The sequence below is a fragment of the Cynocephalus volans genome, chromosome 4 (assembly GCF_027409185.1).
Source record: "Cynocephalus volans isolate mCynVol1 chromosome 4, mCynVol1.pri, whole genome shotgun sequence".
NCBI lineage: Eukaryota > Metazoa > Chordata > Mammalia > Dermoptera > Cynocephalidae > Cynocephalus > Cynocephalus volans.
In genome coordinates, this window is record NC_084463.1 from 168,778,119 (window position 1) to 168,799,492 (window position 21,374).

General features: G+C 55.8%; 3 protein-coding genes across 4 annotated transcripts; 1 reads left to right on the forward strand and 2 right to left on the reverse strand.

Annotated features, from left to right (window-relative positions):
- The first annotated feature begins 1,579 nt into the window (after window positions 1-1,579).
- On the forward strand, window positions 1,580-5,989 carry BET1L (Bet1 golgi vesicular membrane trafficking protein like). Of its 2 annotated transcripts, XM_063094024.1 has the most exons (5): window positions 1,580-1,667; window positions 2,999-3,090; window positions 3,378-3,434; window positions 3,584-3,683; window positions 4,695-5,989. In XM_063094024.1, the coding sequence occupies exons 1-5, from the start codon at window positions 1,649-1,651 to the stop codon at window positions 4,820-4,822; spliced, it is 396 nt and encodes a 131-aa protein (XP_062950094.1). In that variant the 5' UTR covers window positions 1,580-1,648; the 3' UTR covers window positions 4,823-5,989. The 2 variants fall into 2 exon arrangements, with proteins under 2 accessions (XP_062950094.1, XP_062950095.1); XM_063094025.1 differs by having other exon boundaries at window positions 3,584-4,787.
- A 1,219-nt stretch (window positions 5,990-7,208) lies between these two features.
- On the reverse strand, window positions 7,209-9,739 carry CIMAP1A (ciliary microtubule associated protein 1A). The gene is made up of 6 exons (XM_063095212.1): window positions 9,631-9,739; window positions 9,290-9,490; window positions 8,837-8,938; window positions 8,579-8,700; window positions 7,681-7,821; window positions 7,209-7,301 (listed from the first exon to the last, which is right to left on the reverse strand). The coding sequence occupies exons 1-6, from the start codon at window positions 9,737-9,739 to the stop codon at window positions 7,209-7,211; spliced, it is 768 nt and encodes a 255-aa protein (XP_062951282.1).
- A 1,795-nt stretch (window positions 9,740-11,534) lies between these two features.
- Window positions 11,535-12,595, reverse strand: SCGB1C1 (secretoglobin family 1C member 1). Its single transcript, XM_063095213.1, is given in 3 exon segments — window positions 11,535-11,567; window positions 12,021-12,223; window positions 12,541-12,595. Coding segments are annotated over 3 exon segments (291 nt in total).
- Between the last annotated feature and the right edge of the window lie 8,779 nt (window positions 12,596-21,374).

Genomic DNA, 21,374 nt, shown 5'->3' on the forward strand with positions numbered 1-21,374 from the left:
CGGCCTGTCAGGCGTCTGCCGAGCGCCTCCTGCACGCGGGGCGCTGGGGACGCGCGGGTACAGCTTACGCTCCGGAAGGGCAGGCGGTCACGGTGCTGTGATTGCTTTTAAAAAGCAGGTCTCGGCCGGTTGGCTCGGTTGGTCAGGAATGGTGCTGACGACGCTGGGTCCCCTCCCTGAGCCGGCCGCCTCCGGAAAACAGGCAGAAGAGCGCCTGGCGGGCTGCAAGGGCTCTGACGAAGTGGCATTTTTGCTGAGATCTGACGACAGTGAATGACCCAGGAAAGATCTGGAAAAGGTCATGCCCGGCAGAAGGGGCAGCAGGGGCCGCGGTGGGCTGAGGACGGGGGAGTGGGGGAGGGGCGGTCAGGGGCCGACGCTGACCACGTGCGGCGACCGTCGGGCCCGGGTTCCGTTCCCTCTTCCAAAACAGAGATGACAAAGGTGCCCGTTTCCGCGGGCCGTCGCGAGGATTAAGTGACACGCAGGAAGTGCTGCAGTAGCGTGACTAACTTATGAACACGGCCGTCCACTTCTCACGAGCTATCTGTTGAGCAGCTCCTCGGTGCCACACCCTTCGTTTGCCCCTGGGTCCCCACTCCTCCCCGCTCCCGACCTCTTTCCTCCCCACTTTTCTGCAGCTCTTCACACTTGAGCTGCAGGCGCCGTCCGAGGCTCTGACCTCCACGTTACAGAGGTGACCCTGCCCCGGTCAGGCCGGACCTCAATTGTTAGGCCGTCAGTCATGAGCAGGTTGAGGGAAATGGGAAGCGACACCTCCCCATGGTCACACCCAGGGCCCTCTCCTGAGGTAACGGCGGAAAGTCCGCCCAGAATCCACCCCTTTGGTGGGCAACTTGATACAGACACAATTTGACCACAAGGGCCTGCCAGTGACTCTCCAGGTGTGAGGACGTGCACACGAGGAACAACCTGAGGCCTCCAGGCCGGCTTATGCTCATCAGGGGCTCATACGTGTACAACCCGTGACTGCACGCCACTGCAACAGACTGATTTATGGGTAAAGACATGCGCGATGGGAAAGAGGCGCTGTCAGCGACCAGGTGATCGGAGGCATCCGCAAGCTCAGAGATTAGAAAACCTACACCTGCGTGTGAGGGCCACTGTCCGCGCGGGGAATGGCCGGCTGCTCTCTTGACGTGTTTCCTCCTTTGCGCTCATTAAAGCTTTTCTGTTGCTTTTGACTCGAGTCTGATTCTTCACTGACTTGGGGAAAGGACCAAGGCCCTCGTCCCTGGTGACACAGCCACGCCACCCGGAGCTCCCTCGCCTTGCCAGCGCCCTGCCGCTGGGACGCAGACCCCGAGGGCCCGAGCTGTCAGGACCCAGCCGGGGCCCTAAGACCACTAACCCATCTAGCGGCCCCAAGAGCGAGCAGCCCCGTCCGCACCCTGTTTACACGCGCGGAGACAAGCGTCACTTCCTTCCGCTCGCGTCACCGCCCCCCCTTCCCGAACCTTGGCCGGAAGTTAAGCAGCCTGAGGCGGAAGGGGCGGGACCAACACGGGGCGGAGGCGGGGCCTAACACGGGGGGTGGTGGAACCGGAAGCCCCTTCCCCGAGACTACGCCACGTCCGGACGGTAGTCGTGGAGCCGGTGATCTGGCCGCGGGGCTGAGCAGTGTACCATGGCGGACTGGACTCGGGGTGAGGGCGGCAGGACCGGGGCCGACGTCGCTGCCCGCAGGAGCCGCGTGTGTCCGTTTCCGGCCCCGCGGTGGTGACCTGGGCGGGGAGGACCCTGCCGGGACTGGCGCTGGGACGGAAACCGGGCGGGGTGGCCGGGCCGCGCCTGGGGGGTGTTGCTGGCGTCTCCGCCCTGCGCAGCTGCGGGGTCTGGAGCTCCGTGTTGGGACGCAGGGCCCCCACCCCCTCCGCTCCCGAGAGATCCCGCGTGGGGTCGTGGCGCCTCGGCCGGGCCACCCGGTCGGCAGGTCCGGAGACTGGCCCTGGGAGGACGGGCAGTGCGCGGTGGGAGGGCCCAAGCAGGCCCTACGGACTTGGGCCCCGGGCGCCCCGTCTGCCCCTCTCGGTGCCCGTGTTCTCATATGCGAAGTGGGTGCTGATGCTGGTCTTGATGGACCGTAGAGACGATTAGAGAAACTAACGAACAAAATGGTTGGCAGGATACTGGCACCGCTTCCTTTGGGGTCTGCGCACGTCAGTGATTCCTAGGTCGCTCCCTGCCCTGAGGTGGGTCACATCGAGGCTAATTCTTCCCATGCATCAGACCAACGGCGAATTTTCACTCTGCGCTTGGGGGGTGGCCTTTCTCACCCACCTGATGAGACAGGAGTTTGGCATCACCTGGCACAGCCTGTCACAGGCCAGGCTTCTGCAAGTACCATGCTCTGGGGTCACAGGAGGCCCGTGTGGGATGCAGACGAGGATCTGCTGTCGACCTCAGCTCCCATGGCGGGGAGGGGGAGCTTTGCTCAGTCGTTTTCTCTGCAGTAAAGGGCGCTCTTGATGTACTGCCTTGGTTACTTGTCATCTCTACAGGACCCGGTTCACAGGTTGTCCTTGCAGCAGCCTTCTTGTCACCCTCCTGGGTGCTCTTCCCAAGTCTTTCCTGTGCCCGTACCAGAGCTCACTGTTTTTCTTTGAGAACGAGTCCCAAGTACACAGATGGTGATGCCTGTGGTGTTGCATCTCACCAGTGTCACAGAGCTTGGTCTAGGTTGTGGTACATCAGTATCAGAGAGTGTCCGTTGGACTGAACCCGTTCGGGGCAGCTGCCCATCCCTGCCTGGATGTGCTCGCATGGCAGGTGCTCTCATACGTCATCGTTTACACAGCCTGTCTCACAGGTGCAAGGTCCACCCAATGGAACCTGGGTTAGGGCTGGACCTGCTCAGCAGACGCTGGTGGTCCTAGTCCCCCTAGATGTCTGATTCGGCCAGACACAATTGGAGTGTGGGTACAAGGGCTGTACTCATGGGTGGATGCAGCCCCTCAGCCTCTCTTTCTTCTCGCAGCTCAGAGTCCTGGTGCTGTGGAGGAGATTCTAGACCAAGAGAACAAGCGGATGGCTGACAGCCTGGCCTCCAAGGTCACCAGGCTCAAATCGGTCAGTGGTGGCCCTCTCCTCTCCCCTCCCCATGGTGCCCTTGTGGAGCAGGGATTAGAGGGAGGGCAGAGGGCCTGGAGTTTCTGGCAGTTTTCTATCCTCCTAATCCCACCTGTGGCTGTGCTCATCTGCATGAGGTCCCAGGTGGTACCTGGACTTTTCTGACCTCTGCTGGTGGCACCATGTCTAGCAGAGTTGTTAGTAAGGTCTGGCTGGTCCTGAGAAGGGTGAATGCCCTGTTATATGTCTGCCCTGGCCCGACCTTGCCCTCTTTGTGTCCTGACCAGCTGGCCCTGGACATCGATAGGGATGCGGAGGACCAGAACCAGTACCTGGATGGCATGGTAAGGGTCGGTGGCATGCTCGAGTCACGGTCACTCTGCCCCCACACTGCCTGCTACGCAGGTCCCCAGCATTTCCTGTCCTTCAGTGCTGGTGCACGTGGGTAGTCAAGGCACTGCCCCTATGTGACCCTTCTGGGATTTTCCCTCAGGACTCAGATTTCACAAGCATGACCAGCCTGCTTACGGGGAGTGTGAAGCGCTTTTCCACAATGGCAAGGTCCGGGCGAGACAACCGGAAGCTTCTGTGTGGTATGGCTGTGGGCCTGATTGTGGCCTTCTTCATCCTCACCTACATCTTGTCGAGGGCGAGGACGTGAGCCATGGGAGCTGGCTTCTGTGGGTGACAAGGGTGGCCAGGGTCTCCTCTGCCTGGCATCCTGGGCTCCAGAGGACTCACCTACAAAATACTCCTGTGCATTTACAATCGTGGGTTAGGAATCTTTCTGTGTGGCAGGAGGCTGCGGTACCTCTAACCCATCGAGTTCACGTTGGCTAGTCCCATGTGTGGAAGGGACTCTTTCCCTCAGGGAAACCAAGGCCCAGCCCTCACCCTCACTCCTAGGTGCTAGAGACCCCTGCAGAGCTGGGGCCACAGCGTGTTGGGAAGAACCAGGTCTGAGCAGAGCAGCTGTCAAATCCTGGGCATGGCCACCTGTGACTGGCAGCTGTACTGCTAGCTCTCTGGGCTTTGACAACTTAAGGCCACTCTCAACATCTGTGATCTGAGGTGCCTGAAGCTGACACAGGAGAGAGCTGTGGCTGTGAACTTCCAGGGAGCGCCCTCTCTTCCAACTGAGGGTCTTTGCCTGGAGACAGTTACCCTGGCCAGGGCTTCTGAGTATGGGTTGACCAGCGCAGGGTGGAGCCCCTGCTGCAAGGCCCTTGGGCCTGACTTCAGCTGCACAGGTGGAGGAGTGGACACGCAGCCTTGGCTGGAGGCGCTGGCCCAGGACCTGTCTGGGTCATATGGTTGCATTTCCAGGACCAGAAAGTCATGCTGTCAGGCCTCAGGACCCAGCACCAAAGATGTTCCCAGGGAAATGGACCTAGACACGGACTGGTCTGGCATTTCAGAGTCAGGCAGAGTGTTGGAGGCGAGAGGCTTCTCTGAGAGGACCCTCTTTGTAGGACCCGTAGGCCACCTGTAGAGAGTCACCTGTCAGTTGTGGGTAATTTTTGCCCCCCACGAAGCCCTGCCCTTCCTCCCATGGCCAATCTCCCTTTGCTGTGACCAAGCTCTGTGCCCTTTCTTGTCCCCAGCCTCTGCAGACGGCCTGTCTCACCCATCTCTCTCTGGGCCCTCAAGTCCACTTGGCCAGCTCCATGTTCACAGAACCAAACGTTTTCCCACCCCACAGTGCGATCTCAACACCTTTGTCTCTGTGTAAAGACACCCTTAAGGAATGAGCCCTGCGGCTCTGATCTTCTGCCTTCCAGTTGCTCCCTAGGGACTGTTGGCTCACTGTCCACCCACCCACGTGGCCATACCATGTGTCCTGTCCATCCACAACTGCTTCCTCTGAACCCCATGGATCACCCACAGCCGGGCGCTGGCTCTGCCTTGCTCTGGCCTTCAGCCTTGGGCACCCTCGCCTTCCCATCCCCTTCCTCCACCTCCACCCAGCAGGCCATCTTCCTCTGCTCACACCTGCCACAACCTCCTTTTCTTGTTGCCTGGCCCTTCCATTGCACCTGGCTGGGCCCCTAAGTGTGCTGGAGGTGGGGATGCCTTCTTGCTTCCGAGCTCCCTGTCCTAACCTTTTCCCATCCAGCACAGGCTCAGCTCTCATCTGGCCGGGCCGGCTTGACTGCCTTGTGTCTCTGGGGCTTTCTTTGCTGTTTTCCTGAAACCCTCCCGTCTGGGCTGGCCTCCCCTTCACAGGGCCATCCTCATTTCCCAGTGTCCTTGTGCGCCATGGCTGGGGCTTGTCTCTTGGTCACCAAGTGCCACAGCTGCCTGCATTGTTCCCCATCTGGTCACTGCGGACACCACATCTGTACCCCAATTGTGCATCCCCCCGTTTTTGGGGGCTGCATGGTGCTGACCTCGACTTCCCAAGAACACAGCTGAGCCGTGGGGAACAAACCAGAGTCCAACAGGTGTTTGCTGTGAGCAGTGCCCGCTGGTCTTGCTGCTGCCACCTTGCTCCTCAGACCTCCGTCCCCCCTCCCCTCCATCTCTGGCAACTCTGGGCTCTGGGCTGTAGGTCCCTTCTGGTTGGCTGTTTTGTTTCTCGTTTTTCTCATCATGTGAGGGTGAATTCCATGAAGGGGAACGGCAGCCCTGTGAGTTTGTCACACCAGAGTCCCCGAGGGCCCCACCCTCCCCCTCTGGCTCAGCCCTGTACACGCAGCACCTGGACCTGTGGATTAGTGGGGTTAGCTGCCTTTGGTCCCTGATGCAATAAAACAAGACTTCGGGGGCCCAGTGTGAGGGCCGGGATTGCCCACTCCGCCAAGTGAGGGCAAACTGCTAGTTTGTATCCCATAATTCAAGAGCAAGACATTTTAACACTAAAAATTTGGAATAAACGTAGCTTCATGAAGTAAACGCATAGTCCTTGTCCTCGTTTCCTTGGGATTTGAGGGCGTTTTGTCTGGAGCTGAGGCTGGACCACAGGCCGGCTGTGGGCACCGGGGCCATAGGTCCTCCCCTTTCCTGTCCCCACTTTTCAGGGGTCCCTGTGTCCTTCCTTTTCCACTCAGGCCTGGCCTCAGGCAGAGTAGCCACAGGTACCATCTCGCTGCCCAGGGTCCTGCAGCTCATGTGGGGATGAGGGTGGCATTACCTCCTAAGCACCGAGTGAGTGAGTGGGAATTGCTCAGGGGCGGAGCCTGGTGTGGTCACAGCCAGTGAGGGGCAGCAGCTGCTGGGCTGTGCAGCACACTCGGGTGACAGCCCACCGGTGTGTCTGATGGGGCTGCCCCCTGAAGTGATCTCCCCTCAAGGTGAGGTGCAGTCCAGGCTCCACCCCTTAGGGCCTGGCCTTGGCTCCTGGGCGGCTTCTGGAAGGTCCCTCTTCTGGCCATTTGAGACGCCCCCTGCCCCCTCCCCCGTCATGCTCCCCACATGTGTAACAACTCCAAACTTTGTCACTTAAAACAGCAACGACCACTATGTCTTATTACTATGATCAGCACTGGAGGTGGCACCGCAAGGATGGGGCTGCCGTCCTGGAAGCCCCTGTGTCTGGAGGGCAGTACAGTGGGGACTGCACGTGGCCTCACACATTGAGCTCACAGTGCAGCAGCTGGTGCTGGAGGGGAGCCCGTACCCCACTATCCAGGTGGTCATAGGCTCCAGTGCAGACTTAAGGGGAGGGACACAGGGCCCGTCTCAGGAGAAGAGCCCATGCGGGCACAGGGTGGCCGTCTTTGGGGCTCAAGGCGGCATCAGGAGGACAGGCACGGGTGTCTGAGGCTCCTGGGCCTCCCACCTCTCACCATGCAGACCCCAGGCCCTGGAAACCAAGACGGGGCCCTGTGTGGGTCCCTTTCTAGAAGACCTTGATCATTCCCCCAAGCAAACCCTACCAAATTAGAATCCACGATTTATTAAATAATGTGGCACAGCAGGAAACAAGATTAACAAGTAGGAAAGTAGTGTAGAGAAAAATACGTGGTCACAACTGTCTAGGCAAGCGTGCTTTGCCTGCAGGGCCAGACTGGCGGTGCCCAGCTGGTGGAAGGGGGGTAGAGCCCGACGGCCCAGGGAACCTCCTGTGGGAACGTGATGTGCAGAGGCCGGGCTGGCGGGTGGGGTGGGGGCTGGGGCTATTCCTCAACATCAACGACCAGCGGTGTCATATAGTCAGAGTGTTTGATGCCGAAGGTGACAATGGGGGCGCAGGGCTTGGTCATGGTCACCTGGGAGGGGGGAGGCTGTTAGGAGAGCCAGCACCATTGCCCCACCCCACAGGCTGCCGCAGTCCCTCCTGAACCCAGGGCCAAGGTGGCCAGGTGCCAAAGCTGTGCTGCCAGCTTGAACACAGCACTCAGCAGCATTAATGTCACAGTGTTTGGGGACACCACGGCCAGCTGGGGAAAAGGGCAGGGTTTCATTCTTTGTCCCTGAACGGTGGCCTCTGGGGCTAGTGCTGGAAATGCACAGGGTCCTGAGGGTGAGGGCGCAGGCCCTTTCCCTCCTCCCTGCTCTGGGCCCTACCCCCGCCCCCCACCCCTCCACCCCCCAGGCCGTGCCCCCTTCCCCCAGAACAGACCCCTCTTGTCTATGCTCTTTCTGGACCTTCTCAGGGCTGTGGGCTCCTGGTCCTGGCTTGAGGGTCTTGTCCCCTGGGGGCTCCACTCGGGCAGCCATGGTGTACTGTGGAGCCTTGAACTTGGTCACCTGCACATCAGTCTGGCGGTAGGCCGCAGGACCTGGGGTCTGAGAGGCCAAGGAGGCTCAGGCTCACTGTCCCCAGGACACATGGCCTCAGAGGTCAGGGGGGCTGCGTTGGATGGAGGTTTCAGACCCTGAGTTGCCAGGGTCACCTCCAAATTGGTGCCTGTGCATCAGGTTCTCTTCTGCCTCTGTCATGCATGGGGACAACACTCACTGCTGCAGGACACCTCTGTGTGGGGCGTCACCCCCACCATTTCAGCCTTACTGTGCAACGACATCCCCAGTGAGTGCTGATGCTGGCAGGTCCCTTCTGTGAGTGAGTGTGTGTGTGTGAGGCCCCTTCCCTGCCGGGACATGTCCTGTTGGATGTGGGCAGTGGCCTGGGGCTGGACGAGCAGTACAAGGCACTGTGACACTGCCTCACTATCTCCGGCCCCTCCAGCTCCCAGGCCCGCCCCAGGGCCTTTGCACTGGCTGTTTCCACAGCCGGAAGTTTCCTCCCCAAATAGCTCCTGGCTTATTTTTTCTCTTCTTTCTTCCAAGCCACCCTAGCTGAGACTGCTTCTTGCCCTGCAGGCGGTGCCCATAACCCCTTCTCTGCTTGTCTTCAGCAGAGGCTTGGCCTCTCCCTGCTGGTCTGTTGCCCACCCCACACTGCTGGGTGTAGGCCCAGCACAGGGAGGCACCCAGAGGATGAGGGGCTGAGGGGGCTGGGGGGCTTCACAGGACAGGGTGGGGCTGGTGAGTCCTGGCCTGGGGGGCGGTGCAGTGCTCTGTCCCTGGCTGGGGTGACCCTTGCCTTGTGCAGGTCGTCGCTGAAGCTGCCCAGCTTGCTGCGGCCCTTGATGGAGAAGGAAGGCTGGGAGGCCTTGCCAACGGCGTGCGGCCCCATCACCACGGGCAGCACATACGCAGCAGGCCCTGCAGGGCACCTGGACTCAGGCCAGAGCAGGCCCTCTGGCTCCCTCCCAGGGCTCCGTCCAGCCCGGGGACCAGCCATCAGCCTGCTCCGCTCACCCGCCCGACCCGAGACCCCCAGGTACGGTCAGCTGCAGACCTGGGCTGCTGTCCACTCGGAAGGTCTTGGTCCGAGCGGAGATGGAGTGGCTGGGTGCCGAGCCGAACACGTGCTTGGTAGATTTCTCTGGAAAGTAGTCGCCTGGGGGTGGAGGAGAGGGGTGCTGGGACAGCAAGGATGTGGGTGCCTGGCCTGGTTTGGGGGCTCAAAGAGGAGCACCCGACATTTCAGGTGTGGTAACCAAGTTTGGTCAGAGGTGTCCAGCATGGAAACGCTGACTTCAGGGCTGGAGGGACAGGGGGCCCTTTTCGGGCAGGGGGACTGGGGGTTGACGTGGTCTTGGCCCTGGGCTGAGGAAGGTCCAGGTTGGTGCTTGGCTTGAGGGTCTCAGAGGCTCCTCTGCCCAGGCCTGACATTGCACCCTTCAGAGCAGAAAGATGGGAGGGGCGGGCAGGACTGAGGCTCGGACAGGGCTGAGGCGGGGTCACTCACCTGGGCCAGGGGTCAGCATGGTCTTGGTGTGGTAGCGCCCCAGGATGGAGTAAGTGGGTCCAAGGTCCTTGCCGGTCCTAAGTATCTTGGGGTTCACACTGTAGCGGGGCCCCGGGGAGCAGTTCTCTGCCAGGAGCATGGGGGCCCCACGGAAGCTGTAGGCTGGTGCCCGCAGCTTGGTGGGCGTGTGCTTCACGAAGCCTGTGGGTGCAGTGGGCTCTGAGCAGCCTGAGCCAGACCTACCCTTGGGCTGGGAGTCAGAGATTGAGCCCCAGGCCCACCCCAAGCCCAGCTCCTGTCCCCTCCACCTGCCCCACCTCCCGCCACGCTCAGGCTTTTACCTGTGGTGGGTGGAATCAGGTACTTGGGTCCAGGGCTGCTGTAGAGAGCCATGATGGGCCCCCGGGGCCGATGGGGCCTCCAGGTACCCACCCATGTCTCCTCTGCCATGGCTGGCTCTGTCCATGGGCAAGAGGGTGACCGGATGCTGGGTGGCCCCTGCCATGTCCTCCCGGCCCCCATGCCCCCAGTCCCTGCTCCTGCTGATGCTGATGGGGCAGAACTGCAGGCTGCTGCGTCCTCATCCTCTGGGGGGTCTGGAGCCAGGAGTTAGGGGCAGTGCGAGCTTTCCGCTTGGAGCGGTAAGCTCACTCTTTCCTCGCCAGCTCCCAGGATGAGGTCAGACCCTGGTGCAAGCCCAGAGGAGCTGTCAATCCTGGCCCTTGACTGACCACCCCTCTTGGTCCTAAGGCAGGCCTGGGCAGCTTCATCCTACTCAGAGGACCCTGGCAAGGAGCGGGCTGGCAAAGGTGGGGAACGTCTTGGCTGAGGCTGTGCAGTGGGGCAGGGGGTTGCTGCTCTGGAGGGGGCCTTACCTCTTTGGTGCAGGAGCTGCTGTGGACACAGCCCACTCAGAGGCCGTCCTGCTCCCCGGCCTCGGCACCAGGGAGTTCCCACAAAAGGAGCATGGAGAGAAAGGCCTTCCTCTCTTCCTGGGGGCTTCGAGAATTGGGGAGGGATCCCCGCTCCTGAGCTCTAGAATGTGGCTCTGTGGGACAGTGGGTTCTAGATCCCTGTCTGTGTGATGAAGACAATGGCCTCTGCCCAGGAGCTCCCACTCCAGAGCTCCCTCACCAGGGACCCCTCATGAGGGTCCCCCGGGCCATGCCCCACCCCCTCTGCCAGGGCCTCTCCACGAGGCCCATCTCTTCATGGCTGGCAGGGGACAGAGGTGTGGGAGAAGGAACAGGGCAGTGAGGTCAGGGGTCCAGATCCCGGATGGCCAAGGAGGGAATGTGGGGATCCCACTCAGACCTGCCCCCAGCAGAGACCACCGAGCTGGGTAACTGAGTTGCAGGGTCCTGGCTGTTGGGGATCCTGGATCTAGGTTTGCGTCGGGGTCTGTGCGGGCTGTGGACGGGCAGGAGCTGGTGTGTGGAGGTGCTGCTGTCCTGGCTGACCTTCCTTGGACCACGTGGCCACTGCCGGCCCCTCCCACCCCTTGGACCCTGGGTGTCCTCGTGAGCAGGCGCACGTTCTTGTAACCCTTACCCTTATCGGGGTCCTCCTGGGGCTCAAGCTCGGTCCTGGTCTCTTTCCCTGGGTGGCTTTAGGGAGGGAGATTGTTCTCCAACCTCCGTGGACCTGTGTGTGATGTCTGTGCCACTGTGTGCATTCACAGTGCCCAGCTGTTGTCCTGCAACACCAACTTCCAGATGCTGACTCCTCCCCACACCCGTGGGTGAGATGGGGTGTGAACCCGTCTGTTCCCACCTGCCCTGGACACTTCCCCTTTCTGGGCTCTTTGCCTCTCCCTGCTCTGAGTGCCTGCTCCTGCAGACCCTGTGTCTGCACGTCCGCCTGTCTGTGCTCTGTCCACAGCCTGCATGCTGTCTGCCTGGATTTCTGTTTGGGTTGCCCCCTGTTGCTGGCTCCTGTTGTATACAGTTTCTGTTTGTCCCTCTGTGTGGGGCTTCTCTCTTGTGTGAGCTCCTTGCTTGTGACCCTGTGTATGTGAGTCTGCACATGTCAGTCTGCATGTGTGGCTGTGTCCCCGAGTGTTCTTGATGTGACCTTCCATGTGTTGCTGGAGGCGAGGAGAGGCAGGAGCCTGAGCTGCAGGAGACTTTATTGATTAAAGGGTTGGAGGGTAAATTTACACGTGGGGAGGCCAGGGTGGTGCAGCATGTCCATTTCTGCTTGTGTGGCTGGCCCTGTGCTGCTTGGAGCCACTTCTGGGGTCCACTTAGGTGCCATCTCAATTGCCCAGCACTTGCACCTGGAAGGCAGACATGTGTGGGCCGAGAGGGTTGTCCATCGATGGCTGGAGAGCCACAGCTCCATCAGGGAAGCGGGCCTGGGCCGGCCTCACAGGGGATGGTGGGCTCCCACACTTTGTGGCTTGTCCCCTCCTAGCAGCTGGGAGGTATTGTGTGTGCACGCATGACTGCATGTGTGTGCGTAGGTGGTATGTGAGCACGTGAGAGTGTTCATGTCCCAGTGTAAGTGTGCTTGTATGAATGCACGTACTGTAGCCCACGGCTGGAGGGGAGTCATCCGTGGAGTCTGGGGGCTGCTCTGTGGGCAGGGAGGTCTGGGGCATCCACCTTGGCTGGCTGAGGCAGGTTGGGGTTCCAGTGGGGCGGTGGCTGTAGGGTGCTGTGTTGGGCAGGTGATTGGGGGCCGTGCATTGGGGCCTTTGGGGAGTGGGGTGTCCCACCAGCCCTGGTACCAGCAGCTTGACCAGCTCTGCCTTGTGCATGGGCTGCAGGCCGTCTATGCAGGACTTGAGCGCAGTCAGTGCTGACTTGGCATCCTCGTTGACGTCGAACTTGCCCAGGGGCCCCTCGTAGAGCTCTTCTGGGGTCCCCACCAGCAGCGTTTGTAGGAAGTCCAGGAAAAACTCATTGTCGTCCTCCCCTGCAGCCACCAGCCCTGTGTCGTGGGGGTGAGATGACGCCAAGACAGGACCTGCCCCCAGGCTGGAACCTCCGTGGTCTCCCGACCTTCCCCATCAGTGCCCACCTCTTCTCCCCAGGTCTCCCTCCGTATTAGCCCTTGACCCCACCTGCCCGCAGACCTTTCCCCCATCATTCCTGCTCCCAGCTTCCCTGATTTCCGCTCCGGGATCCCCCAAACCTCTGGTGTGGGGAGAATTTCCTAACTAACTTTGGAGCTACCCCAGACCAGCCCCCACCATGTGCTGGGACCGTGGTGTCTGCCGCCGCCCAGTGCCCAGTGCACAGACTCACCGCAGACGCAGAACAAGGTGAGGGCCACCTGCAGGATGCCACTGCTCGCCTTCATGGCGATAGGCTCAGGAGCTGCCTTGGGGCCGGATCCCGGGGGTTTTATGCCTCAGCAGGTGGCACCTCGCCCAGGGGGCGGGCCAGACCTGCCCATCAGGAGCTGGTGAGCACAGCACAGGTGAGGCGTGTCCCTGGGTCCCCACTGCCCCCCAGTGGGTGCCAAGCAGCAACAGGCTTGGGTGGCTTGTGAGGGGAGGACCTAGACCACATGCTGGACAGTGCAGAGGGCCCAGTGCTCACCGTGCTGTGTGGCCTGGGTCTGCATTTGGGAGTGTCCAATGGGGCAGGGGCCTCCTCACTACACAGACGGGGGTGGCCACACATGCAGATGGGGCAGAGGGCTTCCTGGGGGCTGAGGATCCGGGTGGTGGGAGATGGGCCCAGGGCTACAGGAGGCCTGAAGTGGGTGGTAGCATTAGGGGTCGGGGGGGTGGCCTGAGAGGACCCGAGGGATGTGGAGCTGGGCCACCCCTGGGGCCTGGTCACAGCAGGAGATGAGGTAGGGGCCACAACCGGGGGGGTCTAACACTCGGGGAGAGCGTCCCAGAGCATGTTATAATGGAGACAGGAGGCCGGGACACCTGGGGCCCCCAAACCAAATCGCCCTAACCACCGTTCCTGGGGTGTTGGAGTCCTGGCCCTCACTCTGGCCCCTGCCCCTGTCCTCTGCTGCCATCTGGTGGCTGATGGTGTCCCATGGGACCCTGGCCTGCCCACCTGCAGGGTCTCTGTCAGGACCCTGAGGCCCTTGTTCCAGAGGCTGCTCAGCCTTTGCGGGGGCTCCTCATTAAGACCTGATCTTCCTCTCCCCTGTACTGTCGGGTCAAACCCGATCATGCCCCCTTGGCGCTGAATATCTCCTGTTCTGATGCAGACCCTAGACCGTTGCTTTGTGCCCCTCACGAGCATTTCCTCTGACTTCAGTGGCTTTCATCTACTTAGACCCCTGTTTATAATGAATCTTCTGTAACCCCCTTGGCTAACCCGAAATTAAATCTGTAAATGATATAACCTGCTTATATACGTAATTTCAAAAGAATACGAGAAACAATGTAATGACATCATCTGTAAGGAAGCCCTGTAGGAACAGGGGCTGTGCTCAGGCAGATGTGACTCCCTGTCCAGGAGGCCCCCGGGGTTTCGAGCTCGGGCGTCTGTCGCCCCCCACCCCTGCTCTGAGAGACCCGCACTGTCTTAAACTCGGTGCTGCCTGTTGTGATCACCTGGGGAGACTTTTTGTCCTTATTTATTTTAGTTTATCAATATACGATGTAGTTGATTTGTGTGTCCCTTTACCAATCCCTCATTTTCTCCCCTGCCTCTCCCCCGGGGAGATTGTTTTAAGCGCTGGCCTGGGCTTTGCTCCAACCTAGACCCACTGAGGCAGAGCCCTGGGGTGGGGCCTGGACCCCAACCCCGACAGGCAGAGCTGCGTCCTGTGGAGCGCATCCTCCTTGGCACCTGTCCCCTCTCTCTCTGTTTTCTCCGCAGGCTGCAGGTGGAGCAGGAGACCCCTCTGCTGCCTTTGTGGATCCGGAGTGTTCTCTCCTCCCCAACCCTGGCCCCTCTCCAGCCCCACCCAGCACCTCCCGGCAGCACCTCCAACCCTCTCAGGGTCGCTGAGGATCTGAGCATCTTGTCCTGTCCGTGCTCACCACTCCTGTGTCCTGTTGGGCCACGTCTCTGTCCTGGTAGCTAATCCATCTCACACCCTAGACCCTCATTCCCCGGCCCCCTCGCCCTCCACGTGCGTCAGACAGCCGCCCACCACTGCACTCCCTTCTAAAGCTCCACTTCAGGGGCCCTCTTCACCATCTCCTATCTCTGGGCTTGGTCCCCCGGGGCCCCCAGCCAGTCCAGTAGTTATTTGGGGAGCAGTAGTGCTGAGCCCAGCATGCATTCATTGGAGCATGGTCACAATCGCCCCCTGCTCACACCCTCAGCCTCCTGCCCCTTCCTTCTCCATTTGCTCTGACAAAGCCCTGACACTGCACCAACCCAACTCTGCCCACCTGGCAGAATGAGGCTGGAAACCCTCACGCGAGGACCTCACTTCAAGACCACAGCTTTGGGTGGGCCCTCAGGTGCTGCCATGACTTCTGCTAGATTTCTGCGGCGTGGTGTCCTCTCATCCTTGGAGGGGGGTCCTGTCACACTGCCCTCCTACCTTACACTTTACACCTCGGCCCTTCTTTTACCAAGAAACTGAAGTAATCAGAAAAGAAAAACATACCCACCAGATCTACCAACATGCCATCGTTTATTGGCATCTAGGTCATGTTTACTTGTGTTATTCCAGATGAATTGTCATCCTGAATATCCATGGCCAAAGCTCTTATCTGCACACTTTATATCAAGTCACACTCCACTCTGGCTTTGTGACGCAGGAGTGCCTGGGCCTTCTCTTGTTAGCCTAATTTGGTTAATGAAAAGCATCAGATATCAGAAAAAGATCAAAGGCTCAGGGTCAGGGTCAAGGTCAGGGTTAGGGTTACGGTTATTGCTCAGGATAGGATTTAGGGTTTGGGTTTGGGGCTTGGGTCCGGGTTCAGGTTGGGCTTCCGGTTAGGTTAGGGTTCGGATTGGGGTTTGGGGTTCGGGTTTGGGTCACAGTCAGGGTCAGAATCAGGGTTTAGGGTTTGGATTAGGGTTAGGGCTTGGGCTGGGGTTGGGGTTAGGGCTAGGGTTTGGGGCTAGGGTTAGGGTAGGGTTAGGGTTGGGTTTCAGAATTCCTTGAAGCTACATGCAAGTTCTGCATGGTGGTGCTTGTGTTCATGAAGTTAAATTTCATTCAAAGCAGGTAAACCGACGTGAGTCTTTTTATCAGAGATATGCAACACTATTTTCTACCGTGCGCAGAAGCCTGTTCCAATGGGCTTTTCCCATAGCGATTGCAAAGCCGAACTCCTTTGAGCTGTGTGCGAGTTCCACGCATCACTCTTTTGCTTCACTGAGTTAAGCTTGATTCTTCCCTTCCCTCCCCCCCTTCCCTTCTTCTCTCACTTGTGAGTGAGGACATGTGGCATTTCTCTTTCTGTGCCTGGCTTATTTCACTTGACATAATTTTCTCTAAGTTCATCCCTGTTGCTGTGAATGACATAATTTCATTCATTTTTATGGCAGAGTAGTGTTCCACTCTGTATATATTCTACATTTTCTTCCAACTCTTAGCTATTGCAAACACAGCTGTGATAAACATGGGAGTGTCAGTGTCCCTTTGACATGATTTCCATTCCTTTCGGTATATCCCCAGCAGTGGGATTGCTGGATCATATGACAGGCCTATCTGTAGTTGTTTGAGGAACCTCCATACTGTTTTCCATATGGCTGTGCTAATTTACCCACCAACATTGTAGGAGGGTTACCCTTTCTCCACATCCTTGCAGGCATTTGTTATTCTGTCTGTTTGATACTGGCCAGTCTACTGGGGTAAGATGGAATCTCAGTGTGGTTTTGATTTGCATTTCCCTGATTCTTAGTGATTTTGAGCATTTTTTCATGTGTTTATTGGCCATTTGCCTATCTTCCTTTGAGGACACCTATTCAGCTTCTTTGCCCATTTTTTTAAAAAATCAGGTTACTTGTTTTTTTACTGTTAAGTTGTTTGAGTTCCTTATATGTTCTGGATATTAATCCTTCGTCAGATGCATAGTTTGCAAATGTTTTCTCCCATTCTGTAGGTTGTCTTTCTGCTCTGTTAATTGTTTCTTTTGCTGCACAGAATCTTTTTAGTTTGGTATAATCCCATTTATTTAGTTTTCCTTTTGTTACCTGTGCTTTCAGAGTCTTGTTCATAAAGTATTTGCCCAGTCCTACCTCCTGAAGTATTTCCCTTATGTGTTCTACTAACAGTTTTATAGCTTTGGGTCTTATATATAAAACTTGAACACATTTTGACTTGATTTTTAGTGAGAGGTACAGGTCTAGTTTCGTTCTTCTACATATGGATGCCCAGTTTTCCCAGCACCACTTATTGAAGAAGCCGTGCCTTCCCCAATGTATGTTCTTGTTGCCTTCATCAAGGATCAGTTGGCTATAAGTATGCAGGTGGTTGATTTCTGAGTTATCTATTCTGTTCCGTTGGTCTGAGTGTCTTTTTTTTAATGCTGATACCATGCTGTTTTGGTTACTATAGCTTTGTAATATAATTTGAAGTCAGAAAATGTAATGCCTCCAGCTTTACTTTTTGCTCAGGATTGCTTTGCCTATTTGGGGTCTTTTGCTTTTCCATATGACTGTTAGGATTATTTTTTCTATTTCTATGAAGAATGTCATTGGTTTTTTTATGGAGATTGTGTTGAATCTTTAGATTGCTTTGGGTAGTATGGACATTTTCACAATGTTGGTTCTTCCAAGATCATGGGATGTCTTTCCATTTTTCTGTGTCTTTAATTTCTTTCAGCAGTGATTTGTAGATCTCATTGTAGAGATCTTTCACCTCCTTGATTAAATTGATCATTTGGTATTTTATTTTATTTCATTTTTGTTGACTATTGTAAATGGGCTTCCTTTCTTGATTTCTTTTTCTATTGGTTCATTGTTGGAGTATAAAAAAGCTACTGACTTTTGCATGTTAATTTAGGTGAGGATGCCCACTCTCACCACTCTTATTTACCATAGTATTGTAAGTACTAGCCAGAGCAATCAGGCAAGAGAAAGAAAGAAAGGGCATCCAGATTGGAAAAGATGAAGTCAAATTATCCCTGTTTGCAGATGACATGATCCTCTATATAGAAAAACCTAAAAACTCTACCTAAAAATTCTTAGAGCTGATAAACGATTTCAGTAAAGTTGCAGGATAAAAAATCAACATGCAAAAATCTAACTATAGGTTCTCTATTTCACACCCTTTTAGAAACCCTGAAAATGCTGGGTAGAAGTTTCAGAGACAGATGCCAGCCCTGCAGGTATCTTAATTGCAAGGCAGGTAGAGAATCGCAAGTCTTTCCTGAGAAGGACACAGCAATATTTAACTAGAATAAATTTTAAGGAACCATTTATTAAGCTGAGAGCAAATGACAATTAGAAGATCAAATTGCAGGGGCTGGCCTGTGGCTCACTCGGGAGAGCCTGGTGCTGACAACACCAAGTCAAGGGTTAAGATCCCCTTACTGGAAATCTTTAAAAAAAAAGATCCAATTGCAGTGCATAGGAACATTAATTTTCTTAAGAAAAACCTAAGCAAGAAAAAAAGATAAAAATAACAGCAGAAAATGGTAATAAGTAAAAGAAATACAATTGATGCTGATGCTATGGTAGGCAGAATGACCCCGAAGCCCAAGCACGTGTCCTGATCTCCAGACCTTGTGAACAGGCTGTGGTACCTACCAGGGTGGAGTCAGGGTTGAAGCTGGACTTAAGGTTCTGGCCAGCTGACCTTGACATGGAAGATAATCCTTGATTAACCTGGGGTGGAGCAGGAGAGAAAGTGACCGAGGCGTGGTATGGGAAGGACTGGACCTGGCTGCCATTGCTGCCGTTAGAGTTGGATGGTGACCAGGAGCCAAGGACTGCGGGCACTTCTAGATGCTGGAAAAGGCCAGCAACAGGATTCTCTCCCAGAGCTCCCAAGGGGGACGCAGCCCAGGGGACCCCTGGAGTTTAGCCCAGAGACCCTCCCTTCAGACCCCTGGGCCCTTGGGACTGTGAGACAACAGGGTTGTGTCGTCTGAGCCTCTGAGTTCCTGGTCATTTGTTAGAGCAGCCACAGGAAACTCATATCACGGCGACACGTGGGGAAAGATGCGCCGACGTGCCACGGGAGACGTGGAAACCCAAACACAATCGCTTTTCTTTTTTGCGTTCTAGGTCAGCATCAATTAAGTAATAAGAAGAAATTAATAAAATCCTTGAGCCAGTAGGTGCGGGTGGCGGTGATAATGCGGTTCTTTAATCAGTGAAACAAAACATTAGCTCAGTCATTTCAGAGGGCAGTTGGGGAAAACACGGTTTTTTAAAGGAACGTTATGAATGTATAATTGGAATTAAAAAAAAAAAAAAAAAAAAAAGGAGGGCGGGCGGGCGTGTGTTCCAGGCGTAGAACCCGGTAAGTGTGTGCCCCGCTGTGACCGTCACCCCGGAGCCGGAGCCGGGAGTGACGTTGTCCTCGTACGTCACCCTCACGAGTGTCGGCGCCAGGATTAGGGTCCGCGCTGTTCCTGGGAGTCTGGCGGGCGCTGGGGCCTCCGGGGACGCAGCGGGCAGGGCCACCGGGTCGCCGTGGGCCCCGGAGGCGGCGTCCCCCGTGGGTGGCACGGAGCGGACACACGCGGACGCGTCGCAGCTCCTCCTGCTGTGGACTTGGGGGGAGAAGTGACAGCCCTGGTGCGACAGGTGACCCTGCGGGCCGACTCGTCCCAGGTGAGCTGCGGCCGGGGCTCCCGTGGGAGCGGCCTTCGGGGACCCTCGGACTCCTCGGGGACGGTCGCCCGGGCGCTCCTGGGCCGGCTCCGCCCGGGCTCCGGCGAGGCCATCTGCGGGGACGTCGGGGAGGGTCGGTCCCGCTCGCAGCCCGGCCCGGCCGGGGTTCCCCGAGGCCCTGCAGGGCGACCCGCGGCAGCAGCCGCGCAGAGAACGGCCTGGACGCCGTGTTCGCTCCCGGGGGTCCCGGACGCCGACCCCGCGCTGCCCGAGGACAGTGACAGCGGCCACGGGCGCCCCCGGGGACGGGCCGGAGCGCGCCGCCTCCCCCGCCGCGGCCGCCCCTGCACGTTCCCAAGTGACAGCTGTTTCTTACACATTCGGTGGAATGTGGAAACTAATGTTGATATAGTTAAATTTTATACGGTTGGATTTTTTGAATTAAAAACATTTAAAGAATTGACTGGATCAAAATCTTTTGACGGAGAAACAAAGAAAAAGCCCAGCGCATGTGGCGATGAGCAAACCTTTAACCACAGAAGGGTTTGCAGGAAAAAAAGAGTCTTGGAGTGATTGGACTCTGTCCAAATGACCCGAGCACGTCGCACTCGTGGCTTAGAAGCACAGATGCTTTACTACAGGGCAATGCAACTTTGGGTTCTAGTTTTCTGTTACGATTGTGTTTGCTCTGTGTTCTAAAGATCTAAGATAGTTGCTTATGAGCTATTTGTAGAAATCATTTGCAATGCAAAGATTTGCCCAATATGTTATTCCTTTATTACGATTACATTTACAAGCAAGCATACTAGTCAAATGATTTTTATTTTGAAAATGTGAGGTGATTTTTTAAAGGTACAACAATAAAACAAAACAAAACAATCCCTTTTCTTTTTTTGCATTGAGGGGCATGAATGTGACATCCCTATCCAGCCTCCTGTAGTGTCCAAATGGCACTGCAAAGTTGAAATCAATGAGCAGGAGGTAAGTGGGTTTGGGGGAGTCAATTTTTTAAACTTTTTATTTCACTTCTTGCCTATTTATCAGTTAGTTACATATTTTTCCTGTAGGCAATGTTATTTAACTTCCGTTCCACGAGTACAACATAATTAAATGGGTTCTGCTATGGATGAACCTGTGCGACTAAAACATGGAGACGTAATAACTATCGTGATTGATTTTTCAGGTAAGTGCAAGCTAATCGGGCTAACGGTACAAGGCATCTCCTGATTCTCCACAACCAGCGTCGCAGTTCCGCTGTGACCCTCAATGCTGATCAGTGTCAAAGGGTCTGATTGTCACCCTCAACTAATCTCAATGTGACAGCATATGGATCAGCAAGGTGTTGGGAAGGAAAACAGTAAAAAACAAACTGTGAACCTTTCCAAAAACTAACAATGATCAGAAAATTCACCTTAACAAATATTTCCTAATATTCCATGAACCAGTTAAACTGGCTTCAAGTGCACCAGCCTTTGTCTTGGAGCACACGCCGCGCTCCCTTCGCTCATGGAAGTTCTCTGTGCAGGTAAGTTCCTGGTCTGTCTTCGTCCTGTGTTGGGATCATCCGTGTGACAAGGAGAGTTGCTGCCACTAGAGCAGATCAGACATAGGATGACCTACGGCTTCGGCCTTGCACATTTGCAAATGGAGAAGTTTTCTTGGGATGATGAGCCGGAGAGCTCATAAACACGTTTTGTGCCGACACTTCCAGTCGGATTTCTGAAGAAGACTCTGCTTTTCCTGATGGTTGAGGCTGCTCCTGACAAGACGGAAATGTTTGCACATCTGGTGTGGGAAGTCACCAGCTTCAGGGCTTTACTTTGCAAAGGTGAGGGCCGAACCTGGGCCCCGACTTCTCCCCTCGCCACCCAAGTATAATTTTTTCTCATTCCAGGACGCCCAGCAGTTCTCCCCGTAACCTCCCTGTGGGATTTTTGAAGACTGTTCAGACCCAGAAAAATCTAAGTTTTCTTCCCTTAAAAAAGCTGATAGTGTTACTTGAGGTACTTACTTTTTAAGTCATGGCAAGAATGGTATTAGAACTTCTCACTAAGCTAAACATTACTTCCTTTTTTCCTTCTTAAATTTCTTGGCTAAATATCTTCAATGTGCCGATGACTTTCAGCTCTGATTCTCTTGCTGCACGTGCTGTGCTCGTCCTGTGTAGGAAGAAAAAGAGAAATTTTAAGTAATTTGAAAAATAATTTTTGTTATCAACCCTACTTTGCACAAAACCCAAATTGTTACTAGGTACTATGCAGGTTGTGAGTGCTAGAAAGTTAATTGTGAGGGTGGGAATGAGTTTTAAGATATATCCTGTTAAGGGTTTTTTTTGTTTTTTTTTTTTTAAAAAACCTGTTTTTGCTGTTTGTTTTAAACATAAATGCTTCCTCTTTTCTTGCAAAAGTTTTTAATCT

Bases quoted from the DNA above. Each gene is read 5' to 3' on its own strand.
- CIMAP1A (XM_063095212.1), bottom strand. From the start codon at position 9,739: ATGGCAGAGGAGACATGGGTGGGTACCTGGAGGCCCCATCGGCCCCGG. The intron at 8,939-9,289 runs GTGAGTGACCCC...CTCCACCCCCAG, and splicing joins CATGCTGACCCCTGGCCCAG to GCGACTACTTTCCAGAGAAA. The intron at 8,701-8,836 runs GTCTGCAGCTGA...GGTGCCCTGCAG, and splicing joins CCGAGTGGACAGCAGCCCAG to GGCCTGCTGCGTATGTGCTG.
- BET1L (XM_063094024.1), top strand. The intron at 3,435-3,583 runs GTAAGGGTCGGT...ATTTTCCCTCAG, and splicing joins ACCAGTACCTGGATGGCATG to GACTCAGATTTCACAAGCAT. The intron at 3,684-4,694 runs GTATGGCTGTGG...TCTTGTCCCCAG, and splicing joins CAACCGGAAGCTTCTGTGTG to CCTCTGCAGACGGCCTGTCT.